Source organism: Triturus cristatus, chromosome 7 (assembly GCF_964204655.1).
Source record: "Triturus cristatus chromosome 7, aTriCri1.1, whole genome shotgun sequence".
In the NCBI taxonomy this organism is placed as follows: Eukaryota; Metazoa; Chordata; class Amphibia; order Caudata; family Salamandridae; genus Triturus; species Triturus cristatus.
This window is the reverse complement of record NC_140590.1, coordinates 855,951,209-855,973,111: the sequence shown is the minus strand read 5'-3', so window position 1 is coordinate 855,973,111 and position 21,903 is coordinate 855,951,209. Positions and strand designations below refer to the sequence as shown.

At 47.3% G+C, this 21,903-nt stretch overlaps 1 protein-coding gene across 1 annotated transcript in view; it reads right to left on the bottom strand.

Annotated features, from left to right (window-relative positions):
• Nucleotides 1-21,903, bottom strand: part of DIAPH1 (diaphanous related formin 1) — an 867,093-nt gene that overhangs the window by 264,276 nt on the left and 580,914 nt on the right. Inside the window, exon 18 of the mRNA XM_085617784.1 lies at nucleotides 5,854-5,860. Within this exon, the coding sequence (XP_085473910.1) occupies nucleotides 5,854-5,860 (7 nt within the window). The remainder of the gene's footprint in view (nucleotides 1-5,853; nucleotides 5,861-21,903) is intronic.

Here is a 21,903-nt window from a genome sequence, read left to right as displayed (position 1 = left end):
TATACAAGACTTTTTTCATTTCAAATAAGCGTCTGCCTTTGTCCCGGGCTGCTTGGAAAGTGAAAACGCGAATGGCGGGCTGGATGTTGCAGGAAAGCATGTCGTGCCTGCAGTAGGAGAAACTCATTAAAGAACATAGTGCTTACAGACTAAATACGACACACTGTGTAAAATCAGAAGTAAAAGGGCCAGTCCACATGGGAGGTTACAAATGAAGACAAGGTGGTACAAAGGAGGGACTAACACGCCTATTAACGAATCAGAAGCAAGCATTTATGAAGGACATTGACACAAGTCAATAACAAATATGGGAGGAGAGTGGGCGGGGCTTTAAGTCTATACTCTAATTCAGCATGCTTCGCAGAGCAGCGCATGCGCTGCCCAGGCTCGGGCTAAAAAGGAGCAAAACTTGAAAGATACAAATAAACCAATGAATCTTCCAAAGGCTATATAGAAACCTCAAGTGACAAACTTGCACATCATGAGCCAAGTCATCAAATTTAAACAGGATGAGTAAACGTATCTTCCCTTGCACAATGCCTTTTTCCAAAAAAGGCGGCTATACTCGCAGATACCTCATGTTCTGAATCTGCCAGGTGCCAGACTGGATCTGGAAAAAACTCTTTCAAACGATTCTGCATGCCAACAGGTGGCACCCTCAGCTTCCGCCACAGCTCCACACTGCCTTGAGCATGGCGACATGCGCAAATATTTAGGCTACTCCTGCACGAGGGTCTGAGTTTATCCTATTTTTATTATATCCTGAGCTTCAGACCATGAATTTATTTATAAAGATTTATATAGCGAGAACATGATCCCGAAGGATATCAGTGCGCTTTACAATTGGAGGAAAGGTAATAAATGCAGTACCAGCATCAAATAAGAATACCAAACAGAACAGTTACATACAAAGGGGGGTCAACAGAGAATAAGACAGAACTGGTGCATATCGAACTAGGAAGTAAGTCGATGAAAAGTTAAAGCAGAATAGCACCTACGTCGGCCTTAGAGGTGTAAGTCCATGAGAATCTATGTAAGAAACGTATTAATTCCCAAACGTCCACTCCTCAGAAAGGGGGGCAGTCGGTGAGGAGTTTGCAGTCAGAGAAGAGTATCCTACAGGAAGGGTTATCTATGGTAAGCAACGTTTTTTTCTGATGGATACTTCTACCGGCAGATTCCTCATCTTCTGAATTAGCACCAACCCAACGGCCCTCCACCGAGGTGGGTTTGAGGAATAGGTTTGCACCAGAAGTCCTGCAGAACAAAACAAAAAAGAGGCCATCCCTATGGACCGGAGAATCGATACAGTGGTGTTTAATCAATGCATGGGTGGAAGCCCTCATAGGGCTCTGCATATATCCAAAAAGGGAACACACTGAGCTAGAGCTGAAGTCCAGTCTTCAATCTAATGAAATGCGCTGCTAAGGCCCATGAGAGCTCCTTTTGGGCCACGCAATTTAATATTGAAATTAAGAGCATGTCGTGGATCCAACTGGGTAACCTTTCTCCTCCTTAGATGGCATGCCCACAGCAAAGCCTTACCAGGCCAAAGATAAAACAAAATTAAAGAAATTCAAATAATCTTCATTGCTTTTCCTCACACCAAGTGACATATCAAGCCCAAGTGCCTTATGAACTTGTTGCAAGGGGGCAAGCAGCCATTATGACATCCGTCGCTTTTGACAAAGTCAAAGCCCCTCAACTGATTCAGCTCGTTCCACATGCGTGAAGGTGTAGATTGCGGAGGTTTGTTTGGACTGCAGTGGATGGCTGCTGGGATAGAAGGCCTTACCAAAGGGAAAGCCAAAGTGGAGGGCAAATGCACATGATTATACTACATGACCCTCTGAGGCTACCACAATTTTTTGCGCTTGGTACCACCCAACTTTCCCCAGAACACGCAGGATCAGAGGTGAGAATATATGTAAAGGTCACTCAGATACCCATGAGTCAGAAACTTTAGAGTTCAAACGATCACACATTGAATATTTTTAAAGGAGGAGATAAAGTCCAGAGGTGCACACAATTAGATGAATATTTCTTGAGCCACTTTCACGTGTAGGCGCCACTCGCCATCAGCAAGATAACCCCATATGTTCTGATAGTTAAGGAGCCAACTATGTGCATTGCCGTAAGTGAAATCCCGCTGAGCTTCAGCCAACGCAACACCCTCAATACCTCCAGACATAACAAGCATGATCCTACACCGCCCACACAGCAGTTGTGTTACACATAAGCACTTGGATCAACCAGCCCTCTCTACATTACCCACGTGGCTGAGGGATTATGTATCAGTCCCCATTGTGGCCTCCAGAGGGGGAAAGCAGAAGAGCATGCTGCGGGTCAGTACAGTGTATGCTACCCACCACTGCACATTGTAAGAAGCCTACAGGAAATCCAAATGCCGAGTCCATTGCAGGCATAAGGTCCACTGAAAGGCCATATTGTACCACCAGGCACGGGCCACCAACAAAATGAAAGAGGCTGACAGGCATTGCAACCTCACAACTGATAAGGTTGGAACATTTTATTTCATCTGAAGCATCAGTATTAAAGTCCGAACATCCAGAAGTGCTGTGAGGGACAGAAAGGGGAATGTCCCGGTCACTCTGTTCAACACAGCTCTAATGAGTAGTGGCCTCTGGGTAAGGTTTGGGCTCTTTGATGGAGAGCACAAGGTAGTCAAGTAATGAATTTGTGCTTTGTAGCTGTTCCAAGACATGATGGCTCGAGGAACTCTGAGCGCACTAGTTCCAGCTTAGGCACTGATTCCAAAGAGGAAGAGCAAGCCAATGTCATGTTTCATGAACGCCAACTACGTGTCTCCCTCAAGAGCAGAGGCACCTGGACATGGGAGGGCATCATTTATGCTTATCGACTTGTACTTTGATTTACCGGACAAAGACGACCTGTGATTGGTTTGGCCCAGTTTCTTGTGCTCCACCATTTAAAGCGTGGTCTCCTGCTCCCAAGTTGCCTTGGGGTACATCAGGGAGCACTTACCGCAGGACTTGGTATTGTGTTTAGTCCTAAGAAGCTATAAACAGACATGTGGTTCCGTAAAAGAGAATGCGAAAAATATTGAAACTCTGAAATGGAAAGAATTCAGTAAACATCAAGATCTGTACAAGCAAAGCTTAAGGTCGACATCAATTTGCCTAGAAAAAAAGGAACTTATGTTGGGGCACAGGGTTGCACCGTCATAGGGCCTGGTATCATCAAATCCAGGGCAAGAGCTAGTGCCAGTGATTTTTCAAATCCAGCTTAGCATCTGGGAGATTCAAACGTTGAGTCTGCAGATGGAAGTATCCATCAGAAAATGAGCCTCTTCCAAATAGCTGTAAACCTACACATGTTAAAGGCTATTCTCTTGACATATCAGCTCCAACAAATCATTCCTTGATAGTGAACCTATACACTGTTAATTGGTCCAATTATTTTCAGGTGCCTCTCTCCATGGTATTTGAGCACAGCACGCCTTTTAGTCAACCTAAAAAGAGCAGATAACGTGCTAGTATAGCGCTTTGAATTTCTTGAAAAATCGCCTCCAGCTTATCCATTGATGACAATGCCACAACTGCTCAGTTTAATGAATTAATTTTCTGAAGAGTTAACTCCTTAAAATAAGAAAAGAACGATATCCAAAGCCTTGGCTCCATGCTTCTCTAGAGATATACAAGATTAAAGAAAATCAGAGTAATGGAGAAAACGTGCAGCCATTTGCTCACATTCGTCGATCGCAATACTTTTAGGGCAACTGGAAGAGTTTATAATAGGATTTTGTTGCAAAGCTGTCAAACCTGCAAGCTAATACATTAACCTTTAAACTTTACAAAGTCATATAGTGGGCCAATAACACTCCACCTTCTTTAACAATCAACAATTCACAGATCGAAGGTGAAAAATATGCTATTTTTAAAATACCACTGCCATCAACAGATGTATGTATACTAGTGAGCAATTTAAAGACCTTTAGTCAAAGTGAATTGATGAAAATCAGAGCTAAGAGGAAACTCTCAAATGATCTCCGATGTGATTCCTACAGACACTGTTTAAGGCCTCAGCTGTTAGTTTCATCCACAGGACTTATTGACCATCTCATTTCAGATAGTCTTAAAATTGGACAAGACTCTTAATTGCTGAAGAAACCCTTGGTTGATGCTAAAGAAATTAATAACTTTAGTCTGACTCTGGATTTCCTTTTTTTTACCAGTGTGAATACATTTTGGGCAGCCTCAAATAATGGGATAATCATCTCATCAGTGAATTACAACTGGGCTATAGACCAGGCTGCAGTATTTAGACTGCTGTGGAACAAGTTGTTTATAATATGCTAGGCATCCTTGACACTGGTGAGTCTTGAATAACTGTGATTGGTGTACTGGGGGCTTAATGACTGTACTCTTACTAATATTCTCAAACAGCATATACACACATTGACCAAAACCGGTTTCGATCATACCCAATTATTTGATTTCCGTTTAGCCAAATCGAGAATTCCTTTTCCAGCCCACTTACTGAGCTGCAAGAATAACCACATGGTTCCATTTTGGATTTAACCCACATCAAACCTCTTAGGAGTCCTTCTAAAAAAAATCAAAGCTCTTGTGTCACCAACACAATGATTAACAATGCTGTATAAGAAGATGTCTACACCTTATGACTTCATATGCCTTACTCACAATTGAAGCTATTGAATAATTTAAATCATACAGCCTTTGAAAAACAAAGCGTCATCTATTTTCCTTATGATTTCTGAAATGCACTTGAAAAGCTCAGTGCAATCTTTACATGACTCCTGCACTTATAATATAGAGACTGGTAGCCTAGAATCCTCAGGCATCATTCTAGATAAAATGTTTAAGCTCCAAAAGCACATCATCACTATGAATAAGAGCGCATATTTCCAAATGCGAACTGTTGAGCGAACCAAGGAGGCACCACACAGGAGGACCTCAACACCATAGTACAATTTCTTGCCCTCTAAAGACCAGTTGATGGCAACTCATTCTCAATTGAACTACCTAAAGTTCACCTTGCAATACTGAAGGCAGTTCAGGTGTCAGCTGAACGCTTTGTAACCAGAAGCAAAAGATTTGACCGCAATACCCCATCTTAAAATCGCTCCAACAGCTTCTTATAGAAAGGAGATCAATGTAGAAGACAGTATATAATACTCAGTCTTATACACAGCTACTTCTTCCTACAGGATGAACAAAATGAACATTTATGAAGGGTAAGGAACACTACACAGAATGGAATCATTCCTAGTGTACCCCAAGCATTAAAAACAGGAAACTAAGGCCCTATTTTATTAAGGCTGTGCAACTAGAATTTGGGATTCATCTCCCTTGTTCCCTACACCACCACTTCTCATGTTATTTTCAAGTGGATTCTTAAGCATTGTTTTTGAAAGGCATTTTCACTGCATACTACTAACCCCCATATGACTACTGCCTTCCTCCAAATTATAGGTTAGTTGTACACATTCTGTGCAATTTCTATTCTATTTTCTTCCTTCTTTGCTGCTCGACTCCTGCACTTATCCTTCTTGTCCTTGCAAACTTTATTCAACTGTTTACATTCTTCTTCCCCTTCTATTTTGCTACAGTAATCTTGCCTCGCTCTCCTCATGTTTCTATACTCCTTAGCTTGCCACCTTATTTAGATCAAGCACTACTTTAACATGACACCTGTGCTCTCTCCAGCAAATGAGTTACTATTTAGTTTATCAATGTTTTGTAAGATGATCTATTTGTAACTTATTTTGCACTTATTTTACAATTTACTTTCACAGGTCACATGTCCTTCCTCTAATTTGCATTAATATACCTTGTTTACTCTCTTAACTGCTTTTCTATTGTACATTTAGAAAAATGTTTTGCATCTGCAATGTTGCACAAGTTACTACTTGTGTAACGATATATCTGTAAGAGACATTAGTTAGTGATAGATTCCTTACCTTAGAATATTCCCAAGGCGTCAGTCTGTATCCGGAAAGTTTTCTGCTTAACAGTACCCCTGCGCCCCAGTAGGTGGCGTTGTGCGGCTCCGCGCCCGTCACTGGCGTTGTGCGTGCCGGGATGACGTCACGGAGGCTACTTAGGCGCCACCCATGCGCGCTATTGTCAGTTCTGTACACAACTTTCCACACCGAAACGCAGAGTCATGCAAGAAACTGACATTTGGTGCATAAAACTAGGACCTTAAAAGGGGATGACCTTAACCCTAGTAATCAGTTCGCAGAACGGGGAGGATGGCTGGGTCGGTAAGGAATCTATCACTAACTAAAGCCTCTTACAGATATATCGTTACACAAGTAGTAACTTGTGCATCTGAAAGAGACACGTTAGTGATAGATTCCTTACCTTAGAATAGATACCCCAGCAATACCAACCCCGGTGGTGGGTCTGCAAAGAAGATTACACCAGAAAGTCACGGAGCACAGAACGGCCAAAGAAGCCGTCTCTCCGGACCTGACTGTCAAGGCAGTAGTGCTTGGTAAACATGTGCAGCGAGGCCCACGTAGCCACCTGACAAATATCCTGCAAGTGGACAACGCATCCCATGGCAGTAGTGGCTGCAGTTGCCCTGGTCGAATGGGCACGCAGTCCCACAGGAGGCTCCTTTTTGGCCAAGGAGTAACAGGCTTTGATGCACAGAACGACCCACCGGGAGATGATCCGTTTGTGCAACGCCCGACCTTTTTTTGGCGCCCAAGTAGCCAACAAAGAGCTGATCCTCCAACAGGAACTGCTGTGTACGCTGCAGATAGAATGCGAGCGCACGTTTTGGATCCAGACGGTGGAGCCGCTCCTCTTCCCTTGAAGGATGCGGAGGCGGAAAAAAGGTGGGCAAAGTGATGGTCTGCCAGATGTGGAAGGGCGTGACAACCCTTGGCAAGAAAGAAGGACGTGTCCTCAGAACCACCTTGTCCGGATGAACAGAAAGGAAAGGAGGTTTGGAAGAAAGAGCCTGGAGCTCACTCACTCTCCTGGCAGAAGTGATAGCTACCAGGAAAGCCGTCTAAAGAGTAAGACGACGTAAGGGACAGTTATAAAGGCGCTCAAAGGGAGCGCACATCAGAAAAGTCAAGATAAGATTCAAGTCCCACTGAGGCATTATGAAGGGCACAGTTGGGAGCGTATGCGTAATGCCCTTAAGAAAACGGTTAACAACCAGGGACTTAAAAAGAGAAGGCTGATCTGGAAGCCGTAGAAAGGCAGAGATGGCCGAAAGACAACCTTCAAGAGTGCCCAGAGCAGAGCCCTGATGGGCCAAAGACAGAAGGAACAGAAGATTTATTTATTTATTTATTTAAAGGTTTTGTAAAGCGCGTAGTAACCCAATGGGCATCCCAGCGCTAACCTGCATCTCCAGGGGTTTCAGCCGTCTAAAGAATTATGTTTGAGGGAAGAGGAGAGTCTTTAATGATCTCCTGAACTGGAGGTGATTCGATTCTGTCCTCAGTCTTCGTGGGAGGTGATTCCAGTATTTGGCCGTGTGGACCGAGAAACGACGGCCACTGGTCTTGGCTTTTTTGACTCTGGGGACTGAGATGAAATTTTCTCCGCTGGACCGGAGATCCCTTTCCACCTTGTAGGGGATTAAGAGTTCCTTGAGAAGGGGGGGGGGCGTTATTGTTGAGGGTTTTGTGGGCCAGACAAAGGGCTTTGAAGGCGACCCTTTCTCTGACTGGAAGCCAGTGTAGAGATTTGAGAGCTGGCTTGGCAGAGGATCTAGCCGGTGTGCCCGTAAGTAGGCGGGCAGCGGCGTTTTGGACTTTCTGCAACGTGTTAAGGGTGGCTTCAGGAGCTCCCAGATAGATGGCGTTGCAGTAGTCCAATCTCGCCAGGATGAGGCCCTGAATGAGGAGCTTCCTTGCGTTAGCGGGGAGCAGGGGGAAGATCTTCCTACAGGCTCTGAGGAGACCGAAGCATGTCCCTGCCGTCTTTTTTGCCTGAGTTTTGAAGCTCAGGTCCTTCTCGATCCACACGCCTAGGCTTTTGACCTCGTCCTTGGGAGCGGGAGGGTCACCCAAGCAATTGGGCCAGAGGTGAGGTGGCAGGAAAGGCCCCTTATGACCCAGCATGAGTATCTCGGTCTTTGACCCGTTCAGCTTTAACGATGAGAGATTCATCCATCGGTGGACTTCGGAGAGGCAGCTGTGGAGATCAGAGGGGGCGTGATGGGGATGTGAAAGAGTTACCACCAACTGGGTGTCGTCGGCGTAGTTGATAATTGAAACGCCGAACGAACTAACTCTCTTCTCCAGTGGGGCCATGTACACGTTGAATAACGTAGGGCTCAAAGATGAGCCCTGCGGCACTCCACAGCGGAGGGGGATGATAGGTGAGTGGCTGTCGTTCTCCCAAACCTGGAAGGAACGGCCTGATGCTCGGATTAGGAAGGTTTCGAGGCGGAAGCAGCAGGGGTGGAAGTGGACTGCCCCGCACGCTAGTTACCAGACCCGCCCCTGCGGAACCCACATCCGTGGCCTCGCTGAGGCTGGTTCTGCACAGGCTTGCTGGCAGAGCGCGCCTGGGTACCCCTGCCCTGGCTACGAAAGGAACGAAACCCCGCCGTGGCCGGGTTTTTCGAGGAAAGACCCAAAGACTTGGCCGTGGCACAAGAGTTTTTAAAGCGCTCCAGGGCATTGTCAGCCTTATCACCAAAGAGGCGGGAGCCATCGAAGGGCATGTCCATGAGCGAGCTCTGGACATCGCGTGAGAAGCCAGTGGAACGCAACCAGGCCTGGTGCCGCAACGTCACCGTCGTGAAAATCGCCCTGCCCAACGAATCAGCGGAGTCCAAACCACACCTGATGGCAAACTTCGCCGCATCCTTGCCCTCCGCAATTGCTTGGGAAAGGACAGCCTGGACCTGCTCAGAGCACTGAGGCAGAACCTCCGCCACCGAATCCCACACTGCGTGGGAGTAACGGCCCAATAAGCAGGCGGTATTAACTGATCTCAACCCCAAACTGGCTGAGGAGAACAACCTCTTGCCATATTGATCCAGCCTCTTAAGACTCCTTATCCAGCTGAGCCGAGGAAAAGGCCCTCTGCGATGTCGAGGCCTGAATGACCAGGCTCTCAGGCATGGGGTGAGTGGTCAAGAAGGCGGGATCACCAGGCGCCGGGCGATGACGCCCAGCGACGTTCTTATCCACTGGCGCCCCCGAGGCCAGCCGCAACCAAGCAACGTGACCCAGTGTGGTGCCAGGGGCAGAACCGGGGCCGGAGCCAGCGGCGTTGCACATTGTGGTGCCGAGGCCGGAGCCGCGGATGCTGGATCCCGTGGCTCCGGGGCTGGCGCCGGAGGCGGTGCCGCCGGGTCAACAGGATCTCTACACGGGGCTGCGGATCACGCAAGCGCGCCGGCGGGAGCCCGAGGCCTAAACAGGCGGTCCAAGGCAGCAAGAAACTCTCGCCGCTGTTCAGGAGTCGCCGACGGACCCGGGTATTGCGGGTAGGCTGCAGGACCCCAGGCTCCAGAGGAGCCGCAGGGGCGGAGCCCCTGTCCCCCACATCCGCCTCCGGGGAGCGACAGGGGGGGGGAGGGCCACAACTTCTTATGGCGTCGCTTACCAGAATCTGAAGGTGAAGACTTCGAGTCCGAGGAGCAACGGCTGCGGTCCCACGAGCTGTCCCGCGTACGGCCCCTAGACCCGGAGCGGCGGTGAGAGGAGTGCTGGACCTCCAGCAACTTCCGGCGCCGCTCTTGTAATGCCTTCGGGGCCATGGCACGGCAGTCCCGACAATCCCAGGAGTTGTGGTCGTTCTCCAGGCAGTAGACGCAGACATCATGGGGGTCTGCCACCGTCATATTACGGTGGCACGACCCGCAAAAGACTTAATGCGGGCATCCCTACGTGCACCAGGAGACAAGAGAAGGAGACAAAAAAAGTCTAAAAAAGTGGCCAAAAAATGACCGAGGTACGTGCTCAATCCGGATCTGCGCTTTCAGCACGGAAAAAGAAAGAACTGACGTCAGCGCGCATGGTTGGCGCCTAAAGAGCCTCCGTGACGTCATCCTGGCGCGCACGACGCCAGTGACAGGCGCGGAGCCGCACGGCGCCACCTACTGGTGCACAGGGGTACGGCTAAGCAGAAAACTTTCCGGATCCAGACTGACGCATGGGGAATATTCTAAGGTAAGAAATCTATCACTAACGTGTCTCTTTCAGATCCCCATGTACCACTGTCTTTTACTGTTGATTGTTTAACTGCTTTTTTTTTTCTTTACTGTAAAGCGTTTTAAGGCCCTTGGGCTTTGTGTTCTAGAAAATATCAAACAATGTTTTCTTTTTAAAACTGTACAGTACAACCAAGCTCATCACAGGTACATCACTGGGAACAGCAAGAATGGTGCTGGCTGAATGGTGTGAAAACAGAAATCCTGCTTAGGGCCCAATCGACCCTGCTTAAATCTGGCAGAGACTATCTAGCCACAGATTCCTTACCTTAGAATTAGCTCCACGTGTAAGACAGGATCTGGAAATTTTTTGTGGCCTGTACCTCTGCGCAAAGGTAGGTGGTGTAATTTGGCTCCATGTGGCATCGTCTGCGTCGTGACATGCACGGTACCTGTATAGGCGTCAACCAAGAGTGCTGTCTTTTCACGACTTTCCAAGGCAGGAGCATGAATCCACGAAGAACACCGACCATTGAAGTGGAAAAACTAGGGCACTGAAAGGGGAACAGCTCTATCCCTACAAATCTGTTTGCAGAGAGGGAAGGAAGGACAGGTCGGTAAGGAATCTGCTGCTAGTCTCTACCAGATATGGGGTTACTGAAGGTAAGTGACTTGTTCATCTGATAGAGACTTCTAGCCACAGATCCCTTACCTTAGAATAGATACCCAAGCAATACCTCCCCCCCCTAAGTGGATCTGCAAAACTGTTTCAAACATGAAAGTCCTGCAGGACCAAACAAGCAAAGTGCCCGTCCCGACAGACCTGACTGCTATGTTATGAGATATGTAGAGCACATGGCTGTCCTGGCAACGGGACGTCCCAACACTAGTAGCTGAGAGAGGAAGATCGGAGAGGCAGTAATGCTTTGTGAATGTGTGTAGAGAAGCCCACGTTGCTGCCTGGCAGATATCTTGGACAGGAACCCCGCGTGCCAATGCAGTGTCACAGCATTAGCTCTGGAGGAATGAGCCTGCAAATCCTCAGGGGGTTGCTTTTTGACCAATGTGTAGAAGATTTTAACGCAGAGCATGACCCATCTGGAGATGAACTATTTCTGCCCAACCTTTCCCTTCTTTGCTCCGACATACACAAGGAAGAGTTGGTTGTCCACCCCGAACTCTCTCATGCGGTCAAAGTAGAAAACAATGCTCCTTTTGGCTCCAGATGGTAAAGTTGCTCCTCTACCTTGGAGGGACGTGGCAGAGAGTAAAAAGTAGGCAGGGTAATGGACTGGATTGGATGACAAAAAAGGTCTCTGGCCATCTGGGCAGATGTTATTGCCACCAGGAAGGCCGTCTTTATGGTAAGGAGCCTAAGAGGACAGTTGTGCAATGGCAGTTGTCCTCAGCCAGGCGTGGCACCATAAGATCACAGACTAAGAAAGAATTCTGCCCAGCAAGTCGGCGTTCTCCAGGCCACACCGGAACAAACTTCGCTGCGCATCTCCCGTCAGAAATAGCTTTGGAAAATGTGGTTCGGGCTTCTTCCGGGACCATGGGCAGCACCTGCACCATCGAATCCCACAGAACGTGGGAGTAGCGGCCCAAAGGGCACGCAGTCGTCATGGACCGCAGTGCCAGGCTAGTGGGCAAAAACAATTCTTCCCTAAAGTGTGTTTAAACTCTTGGATTTCTTATCCGGTGAAATGGTAGGGAATGTGCCAGGATTGACACGAGATGTGGAGGCTTGAACCACCAAGCTCTCCTGGGTAGGGTATTTTGTGAGGAATTTGGGGTCCCCAGGAGCAAAGCGGTGGCGGCGGGCAATAGTTCTGTTCACAGGAGCCCCTGTGCACTGTTTGGACCAGGTCCCAAGCCGGGCATCCATGAGGGCTACATTAAATGGGAGAAGTGGTTCTGAGGGGTTAACTCCTGGCTGAAGCACCTCGGTCAAGACATTAGTCTTGACTGCCACCAAGGGTAGGCTAAGGTCCAGGATCTCAGCTGCCCATTTCACCACCATTCCAAATGAAGCTCCCTTCACCGTGGCCACAGTAGGAAGAGAGACCATACAATTATCTGGAGTAGTGTCCAGTTCATGGCGTCCGCAAAATCCTGACACCAGTCCATTTAAGGGTCTAGAGGCTGGTATTCTTCAGGATCCATCAATCCCTCCCATTTCTCCCAGAGTCCCAGCCCATAGGAATAGGGCTCGAGACCCAGTCTGGAAGGCATGCTCCGGTCGGCACCAGAGATGGGGTCAGATGATGCCCCTCCGGCTCAGAGTCCGAGCTCGGGATGCGAATGGAGATGGCACTGCTAGAGTGCACCGGGAACATCTGCATTGGCACCAGCGACTGTGCAGAGGAAGGTAAAGGCAGTATGACAGGCACAGGTCTGGATCCATCTGTCGATTCAAGGGGCCTGATTGGAACTGGGGACAGAACCGCCAGAGAAAAACCAGTGGGGGTCCCTCCCAAACTTGCAGGGTCCGAAGGCACGCTAGCAGGAATGGGTCTCCCAAATATGAGGTGCATGGCCTCATACAACTTGCAAAGTTAGGCGGGGTCGCTCTAGCTCCCGGAAACTCGGGGAGGCGGTGAGCTATCCCAGGCGCAGGCTTAACCGCAGAGCCAGGCCTCAAATTATGTTTCCTAATCTCGTCGGATTACTTTGACGGACAGCGAGAAGTCTAAGACCTTTTCAACTTCTTGCTCTTTTTACGGTGGGACTTACCCGAAGACGACTGAGTACGATGAGGATCTTGGGCTCTGCGACAGATTCCAGAACATTCCTCTTGACTGAGATTGAGACTGTCACGGCCTCACACGTCGAGCAGCTAGGAGCTTGAGGGAGCTCCCTCAAGGCTTTGGGGTGCATGGCGCGGCCGTAGATGCAGGTCTCTACGTTGTGGTCACGCTCAATGCACCAGAGGCAAACAAGATGCGGGTCCATCACCACCATCTGTCAGTGACAAGCACCGCAGGGCTTGAAGACGGATTTCCAGCTGCCATGCCTGCCATACCAGGAGAAAATCTCAAAATAGACTTTGAAAAAAGTCAAAAAAGGTTAACCAAAAGATGACTGGGGGTAGGTCTCTCTAGATATGCACTGACGGGCACGGAAAGAAAAGAACTGACATCAGTGCGCTGGGGTGGTGCCTATATAGGCACTGCACATGTCACTTCCAGCATGGATAACGCCAAACGATGCCACCTACTGCGTGCAGGGATACTGCTCACTAAAAAATTCTGGATCCAGTCTTAAGTCTACAGATGATTCCACGGGCAGGAACTTTCAAAATGGAACCTACAGGCCTCAGTCATTCAGACTCACTCATAAAAACACTGTATGCACCACACAGGTCACATACAAGCTCACACATCTTCACTCCAGTGTCACAGACAAATAGGTTTGGTCACAACTATTGATTTCTGAAATATGGCATGCTGCTACCCCCACCGTACATGCTAACCCTGTGACAGGGACGGCAAGTTCATCATGAGCCAAATGATGGCATGGTTGGTGCGCACCTCCAGGTTACAGGACCTCACTAATGTCAACAGACAGGCAAGGCCTTTGTGTGCACACTAGATTAGCTTGAGGCTGGGCCCTAAATAAAAAGCAAGATACCAGATAAATCACAGTCAGGCTCCATGCAGGGGACCTTCTTGTCCCAACACCTTCCATTGAGAAGACCAGGTTTTGCCAATCACAATCTACTGTCGATGCAGTCTCCTTTTAACCAGAAAGCTGTAGGAAGATCCCTTGATGTACATGGCTCACCGCTATGGGAGGACTCTATACCACTGCTGCCCAGACTAGGAACTGACTCAACTGGAGATCTATAAAACCTACCTCTTCAAAGTGCCCTAGTGCCATAGTGCTCCGAGGGCACCACAAGGAGGAACACAACTGTGCAAATAAATTAAATATAGCAGAAACAACAGCGATAAAATGTAGAGAGTAAGAGAAAAACAAAAAGGTGGGTCTGGAAGTATAGAGTAACGAAAAAGGAGCAGGTGCGGTACAGAAGCAACAGCAGTTTTGGCCATGCACACACAACTTACTCCTGAGGCTTCTTAGGCTGTGAATATTACATTTGCATCTTCCACGACTCCGATGAAACTATACTGCGCGGCTGAAAAAGGTCTGTGTGCTAACAGTCCATGAATTCCTAATTCCACTTTGCTGGTTAACCAAAATGCAAGGCGTGCCGAATCAGGGAACTGCAACGACAGCTGAAACCGTTGCCTTATACCTTTTTCTTAACCTACACAGCATTCTTACTGCTGCTCTGTGCCCTATAAATACAGGCATGGATCTTGCACCATATAGTATAATAAATGTCCAGCGGTCATTCGTTCAAATGGTTCTGCAGAAATGCACAACTGTTTATACAAAGAGAAAAGATAATACCATATGCCCTCCACTTATATCCAGACATGCAACTGTGCGGGGTGGGTGGGGGGGGGGGGATTCCAGGTCACTGCCAACCAAGCTGGTCACACAGGGATATAAAAGAACATGTTTCCAAATTATTTATACCCTGCCACTGACGCATTGCTGCCCTGCAGCTCCAGGTTATGTATGAAACCTTCACAGTCCCGGCTTTTAAGCCCTCGTGGATTTGCATCGAATTTTTCCGCACATCCGTGCAGTGTTCAAAACATAACTACAAACTGCAGAATGACATAGTAAATTATGCATAATTTCCACAATTTAACACCATATAAAAGAGCGACAAGACATCCTTGTTTATTACCATACAAAATAGAGTAAATGTTAATATATATTTATATAAAAAGTTGGAGACGAGCATGTCACGCCTCCACAATTTAACGAGTCACGTTTGTTTCTTATGCATTACAATAAGCTATGTAATTAGATGCAGTATGGCTCAATCCATTTTGCGAGCAGGTTTCTAAGCAAAGTCTGGATTTGCCCTGCTGCAAGGTCCCTGCCCGAGGCCACCGTCCTACCAATCTCCCTAAAGCATATTGATGTCTGCATCATTCACACAAAATGAAAGGGGCTGAGGAAGCTTGATAAAATGGCCGATGGCCGTATTGCATGGTAATTGCATTTATAGAGTTTCCTGCCTCTGGCGGGCGCTGCTGCGCATTAACACAGAGAGGAAAATGCTGAGCTGTCTGCAGCTTAATAGCACATAAGGCGGCGCCACTTAAAGTATCGAGAGAAAGAAAAACGGAGTCACGTTCTTTTAAGATTCCCTCGTCCTATAAGAATCCTTGTCCTGGGTCACACAGCCGGATGTATCCCCACTGGGGCGTGCCCCCTGCACATTGCTACCACCAAGGTTCTACATTCAGAAACACCCAAGCATCGATACAGAACACTAACACCAGATCTCCTCCAAACTAACCTAAGATAAATGCGCTATTTTAATCCCTTGTTCATTTCCACAGATGCTAGGCCCTTTTTTATGTTTACATACAGAGGCGTACAACATTCAGAAAAGATGCAATACTGAGGCTAAAATATAAAGGTATGGCAGGGTATGCTCAGACGTGGGTCCCTTGCTCACTTTGCCACTGGATTCAAGCAAGCCTGGCTGAAGACGGCTGATTAGCCAGAAACCGGTCCTAGGAAGCTTGTTTCCGGTCCAGGGAACACAAGGCTTGGCAGTTCGGGCTGGACTGTTCCCATGAGGCACAGAGTCAGACTGATTTGCATATGACCATGTCTGAACTGGGGTGGCAGAGTGAGCTAAAGAATGATGGATTAAACCCAGATCAGTTGACTGGGGGTGAGTGTTTGCAATGTTCAACACTCCATCCATCATCCTCCTTGGCTTTGCTAAACTATAAAGGTATCTGGTGCATGCAGATTCAGAACATTTTTACAAGGTTGTCACTTCGGTGTCAACCCATAGGAGATATCTTACTACTCCAAATAACACTGACCTAAGAGTTTACCGCTACTCAATACATGAAAAAAGAAATCAAAGCAAAGTCCAGCGTTCTGAAAATGACTCCAAACATTTACTTTGTTTCATTTTCATAAATCATAATTGCGTTGGTTTAAGTCTGTCATGCTCCCTATAATTTTCTCTTCTGGTCTCATCTGCAGTACGTTCGATAAGTGGAACTCAGATTTCTCTGCAACAGCATAAGACTGAAAAATTGTAATTCAATATTTGCACTGGTGATATGGAGCATAAAAAACCTAGACATCTTGTGTGTGGGTGTGTGTGAGAGAGAAAGCAATAGGGTGTGGAGAAGAAGTAAGAGGAACCTGCAAGGGGAAGGAGACAGAGAGAGACTTGGGTATGGGATAATCTGAGTGAGAAGAGGATGCGAGTGCATGGGAGCAGACGTAAAGAGGAGTGTATGGGACAGAGACAAAGATCTCAGAGTAAAGGGTTTTAAAAGAAAGCAAGATCAGAAGATATGTGGAAGGAAGCTATGAGAAATTAACATGAGAGGGGATTGTGGGAAGACATGAAGAGAGAAGGGTTTATGAATGTGAGGTGAGCTAGAGTACAGGGGGAGAGACGAGGGTTTCGGAGGCTGTGGACATGATGCATGCAAATGAAGAGCATGAGATAAGATTGTGATAGAAGGGAAGGTGTAAGGTGTATGCACTTAAGATAAGAAAGGAGGATGAATGCTAGACAAGAGGCCGAGGAGGTTTGAGAAATAAATGACAATGTGTGACACATCAAAGGGGGCAGAGGCAATGTTAAATGAACAGAATACTCGAGAGATTCCTAGACTGCCACCAGGTCACATTACCACTACACACAGTAGATTTGCCACCATTGCAGGGGGAGCGGTACAGAAAAATGTGCCTTCAGCTAGGGTGGACGGCATCTTTGCTCTGTCCCTAGGAGGGAGAGAGAGTGGGGGATTGCATTGGGAGGTACAAGCAAATAAGGAAGAAGGAAGGTGCAGGATTTGGGGGCGGGTTGAAAGGAAAACATTAGAAGAACATAAAGTGGGAAAGAAGAGGGCAAGAGACATAGATGTAGGTGTCACTGAAGAGAGTGAGGGAGGTAAGAGGACGGTGGAAAGACAAATGAAAGTAAAACGAAAATAAGATGAGAGAACCGAAAGTCAATGTGGCAAGCATGCAAGGGGGAATGAGAAAAAAAAAGGAAGAAGCGAGAAAATGGATAGAGGGAGAAAATCTAATACACATAAAATATAGACGCATGGAAGAATGAGGACACAAGAACAGCAGCGAGGACATTTTTGGTTTTCTTTTTATCATTTTGCCTTTAAACAACATAGCCGGGTACCAGCCCCTCTTTCTTGCCGCTTTCACAACACGTTGGAAAGGTCTCTGTTTAGACCTCAGTCTCCGAGATCTTGTGCTCGTTGACAAACATGCACGCGAGTTTGCTGTAGCAGGGGCTACAGGAAGTGACATCACCAAGACTGCAGAATAGGAGAACAGAATTTACGCTGACACTGCAGGACTACGAGATCGCAGCAGCAGTCGCAATAGCTAAAGAGTGTGTGAATTGCATCGTTCTGCGTAATGCTCATTCTTCGATGATTAACTTCCGGTTGCACATATTCTGCAGTCATAGAAGATGGAGCCTGTCCAGGATCAATACCTTTGGCAAGGTTGAAGGCTCAGGTTTCCTAGTCAGTTATGCCCGTGAGCCACAGGAATGACTTGCTGTTTCTATAGTTTCACAGCAAGTGGCCATGTTTTCTGCATGGCTGTCTTAGGAGGATTAAAACCCCTCCATCTGCATTGTTCTCCATAGTACTTCATTAATAGTAAGAAAAAACGTTTAATCATTTGTTAATATCACTGGCCTCCCTTGACACAAACAAATCTATTTCACAAGAAACCTTATACCTTAACAGAAGCAAAACATTAACATGGCAGCAACATCACAGAGGAGGTGCCAGGGATTTGCGCTCAGATTACAGTCTCTCAATAGGAAAGATGAGCGAGGTTCATTAAGCCGACAGCTACCCAAGTCTGTTCTGAGTCATTTGAAACCCCAATTTCAGTGTAAAACACGTCAGAACTTTTGCTTCCGTGCGGTTAGAATAGCGCCTTAATTTAGCAATATGTTGCTCTATATTTGGTTCCTCACAAAACTGCAATAGGGTGTGAAGAACGAGGGCGGTAAACCTGGCTCAACCATCATCCTAAATGGGACATAGTGCCACTGCTAGACATATGGCGAGGAGCATGTTTGGCCCGGCCTTGGCTCGATCAGCGAGTATTCTCAGCCCATCCAGCCTCACTCTTATTCAGAGCTTCAAACCTCTGAGCAACTGTGGTGGCGAATTTCTATCGCACGACGCTCAGGACATATTGGTTGGGATCAAGGACAAATCGGCAGCTTTATTTTGTCCACATGCCATGCCTCCTTCATCACAAACCCATATGCTGCTGGTTTACAATATGTATGTAGGTTAAAACAAGCATTGGCAAAGCTAATAGGTCTCGCCTAAGCAAGAGCTATTTGGCTTTGCCAATATGTTTTCACGATCTGGCACAACAGAGTGGCAACTGATTAGCATGGATAAAAGTTAGTGTGGTAAAGGAGAGTGGAGTGTCGTAAAGTGGAGTGGAGTGGAGTGTTATGGAGTGGTGTACAGTAGAGTTGAGTGGCGTGGATAGGGGTGGAGTGTCACGGAGTTGCGTACAGTGTCGTGGAGGGAATAGAGTGGTAGAGTGCAAGGACAGCGTTGAGTGGCATAAAGTAGAATACAGTGTCAGAGTTGAGTGGAGTAGTGTACCGTGGAGAGGCGTAGAGGATATTGAGTAGAGTGTTGTAGAATAGAGTGGCACACAGTAGATTGTCAGAGTGGAGTGGTGAGTCATAGAATAGAGTGAAGTAAAGTGGCATGGAGTGGCATAGAAGGAGTTGCCTAGAGCATCATGGAATGGCAGAGTGGATGAGGGTGCAGTGGTATAGAGTAGAGTTTCAGTGGAGAAGAGTTTAATGGAGTACAGCATCATAGAGTGGAGTATTGTGGAGTGGAGTAGAGTGGCCAAGCATGAAGTGGTGTAAAGTACAGTGGTACAGAGTAGATTGGTGTGGAGTGCTTTGCTCTTGAGTAAAGTGGTGTAGAGTAGCATACCGTAGAGCAGTGCAGAGGCGCAGAGTACTGCCGGGTAGAACAGAGTAGTGCAAGGTGGAGCAGAGTAGTGCAGGGTAGAGTGCAGTGACGTAGACTGGAGTTGCATAGAGTGAAGTGCTGTAGAGTTGAGTGGCACAGCATTGATTGCGGTGGCGTGGAGTAGAGCAGAGTGGAGAAGAGGTGTGTAGAGTGCCGTGGTGTAAAGTAGATTCTTTGAGTAGAGTGCAATTTTGTAGAGTGGAGTGGCGTGAAGTGATGCAGAGTGGAGAGGCCTAGATTGGAGCGGTGTAGAATGCAGTGGCGAAGATTGCAGTGGTTTGTAGTAGAGTGGGGTAGAGTGCACTGGCAGAGTAGAGTGGAGAGGCATAAAGTGAAGTGGTGTAGAATGCAGTGTAAGAGTGCAGGAGTGCCAGTAGATTCAAATGGCATAGAGTGCAGCAGGGTGGCGCAGGGTGGCGTAGAGTGGTGCAGAGTAGTGCACAGTGGTATAAAGTGGCAGAGTTCAGTGACCGTGTGCAGTGCTTCAGAGTAGAGAGAAGTAGAGAGCAGTGGTGTAGAGTACAGTGGCATGGATTGCATTGATGTAGAATGCAGTGGCATAGAGTGGTGCAGGGTAGATTGGCATGGAGTGCAGGGGCACAGAGTGCATTGGTTTTGAGTAAAGTGGTGTAGAGAGCATTTGTGTAGAGTCCAGTGGCAGAGTGCAGCGGTGTAGAATAGAGTGGCATACACTGCAGTAGCATAGGGTAGATGGTTTCAGACTAGAGTGAAGTGGTGTAGAGTACGGGGGTGCACAGTAGATTAGAGTGGCTTAGAGTGGATTGGCGGTGAGAGCGGCGTTGCAGAGTAAAGTGGCAAAGTATAGTGATACAGAGTGGAGTGGTGCAGAGTAGAGTGAAGTGGCATTGAGTAGAGTGATGCCGAAAAGAGTGGAATTAAGAGCAGTGGCACAGAGCAGTGGTGGAGTGGCGTATGGTGCAATGGCATAGAGTGCAGTAGAGCGGCACTGAGTGCAGTGGCAATAGGTGACGTGGCGTAGAATTGAGTTTTGCAGAGTAGAGTGGTGCAAAGAGCTGTGACGCAGAGAACAGTGGTGCAGAGTAGAATAGTGGCGTAGAGTGCAGTGACGTAGTGCACAATGGTGTAGAATGACATAGCATGCAGTGGCAGAGAATAGACTTGTAGAGTATAGTGGCGTAAAGTGCAGCAGTGAAAAGTAGTTGGTGTAGTGTGCAGTGGTTTAGAGTGTAGTGGTTTAAAGTGTAGTGGTTTAGAGGAGTGGCGCAAAGAGGAGTGGCGGAGTGTAGAGTGGTGCACAGTAGAGTGGCGCCCAGTAGGATGGCACAGAATAGATTATTTCAGAGAGGAGTTTATTAAACACATGTACTGATGCACAAATCAGTGATATACAAGAGGTAAAATAAAGAAGCTGTTACTATGTTTCTCCCTTGCGCACAATCGTTGAAACAAACAAAATGCGAGGGAAAAAACCTCTCTGAAACTGCACGTGCACAGGAAAAAACCCATTCAATTAACATAAAACAAAGAAACCAGCGCACACTGACGCCTAATGTAAGCAAAGGATGTAAGTGACTTTAGTCATTTCACTGTGTTGCATTAGCAGCAGCTGCCGCTGTAATGTGAACCTCAAAGGAAACGACGTGTATCTAATCACCTCCTGTTCGGCCATGTCAATGTGAGTGATTGAAACACTGAACGAGCAAGGAATGAAACCACATACATGCCAATATTTTAGAAGAGGAAAAAAAAACACAATCGAGAGAATGAATTTTCTTTATTGACTTTTATCGAAGCAGAAGCAATCGGAGGAGGTAGACACCAAAATACAGACATGTTTGGCTTTAAAAATCGGTCGTCTCCCTCCTGGCTCGGGTGTCTGTTGTTGGCATGTATGCAACCATGATATAAAAGATGTGATCACATATCACATCCGCTGCCGAGGGTCCACAAAGCTCGATCATCGTTATTCATACACATAATTCCCCATTTGTAAAGCTGCGGTATAGTGCGTGCTCAGGGCGTGGTACGTGCGATAAGGAAAAACAGGGGGCGGGGGTGCACTGCAGCACACGAGACGATGAGGCACATATTTGTGCTTATAAGGGACTTGAAAACAAAAAAAGAGTTTTGCAAAAATAAAAGGTACATAGCCGACTGCTGCTTAGTACTGCGCAAAAGACAACAACAAAAATGCATACGCATGCCGCACTCTCCTTGAAACGCAATCAGGGCTGCCCACACGAAAGGCGCTATTTCCAGGCTGCTGGAAGGCAGCGGCTTCCCTGGGGAGGGATGAGAGGGGGCGAGGGAAAGGTTTAACACAATAAGCAATCCACGGAAGGACAGATGGGCCAGCTGCACGGTGTCGGCTATGTGTTTTTTCCCTTCATGGGGTTTGTTTTCGTTAAAGCTCTTTTCCTGGCCCCACCTCTCCCCTCCCTTTGTCTCACAGAATGAGGCCATGGCAGGGCGGGGTGAAAAGGAAGGGGGAGGGTGGAGGAAAGAAACCCGTAGTCACGGTTACAGGATATCAGGTGATATGGTCAGCGAATCAGAACCACCTGACGTCACTGCAGCATTTCGTGCCAAAACGGCTCAACTGCGCTCCCCTGGTGGATGTTTGGAAAATAGCACAACACGTATAAAAGTAATTCCCAAGCACTAT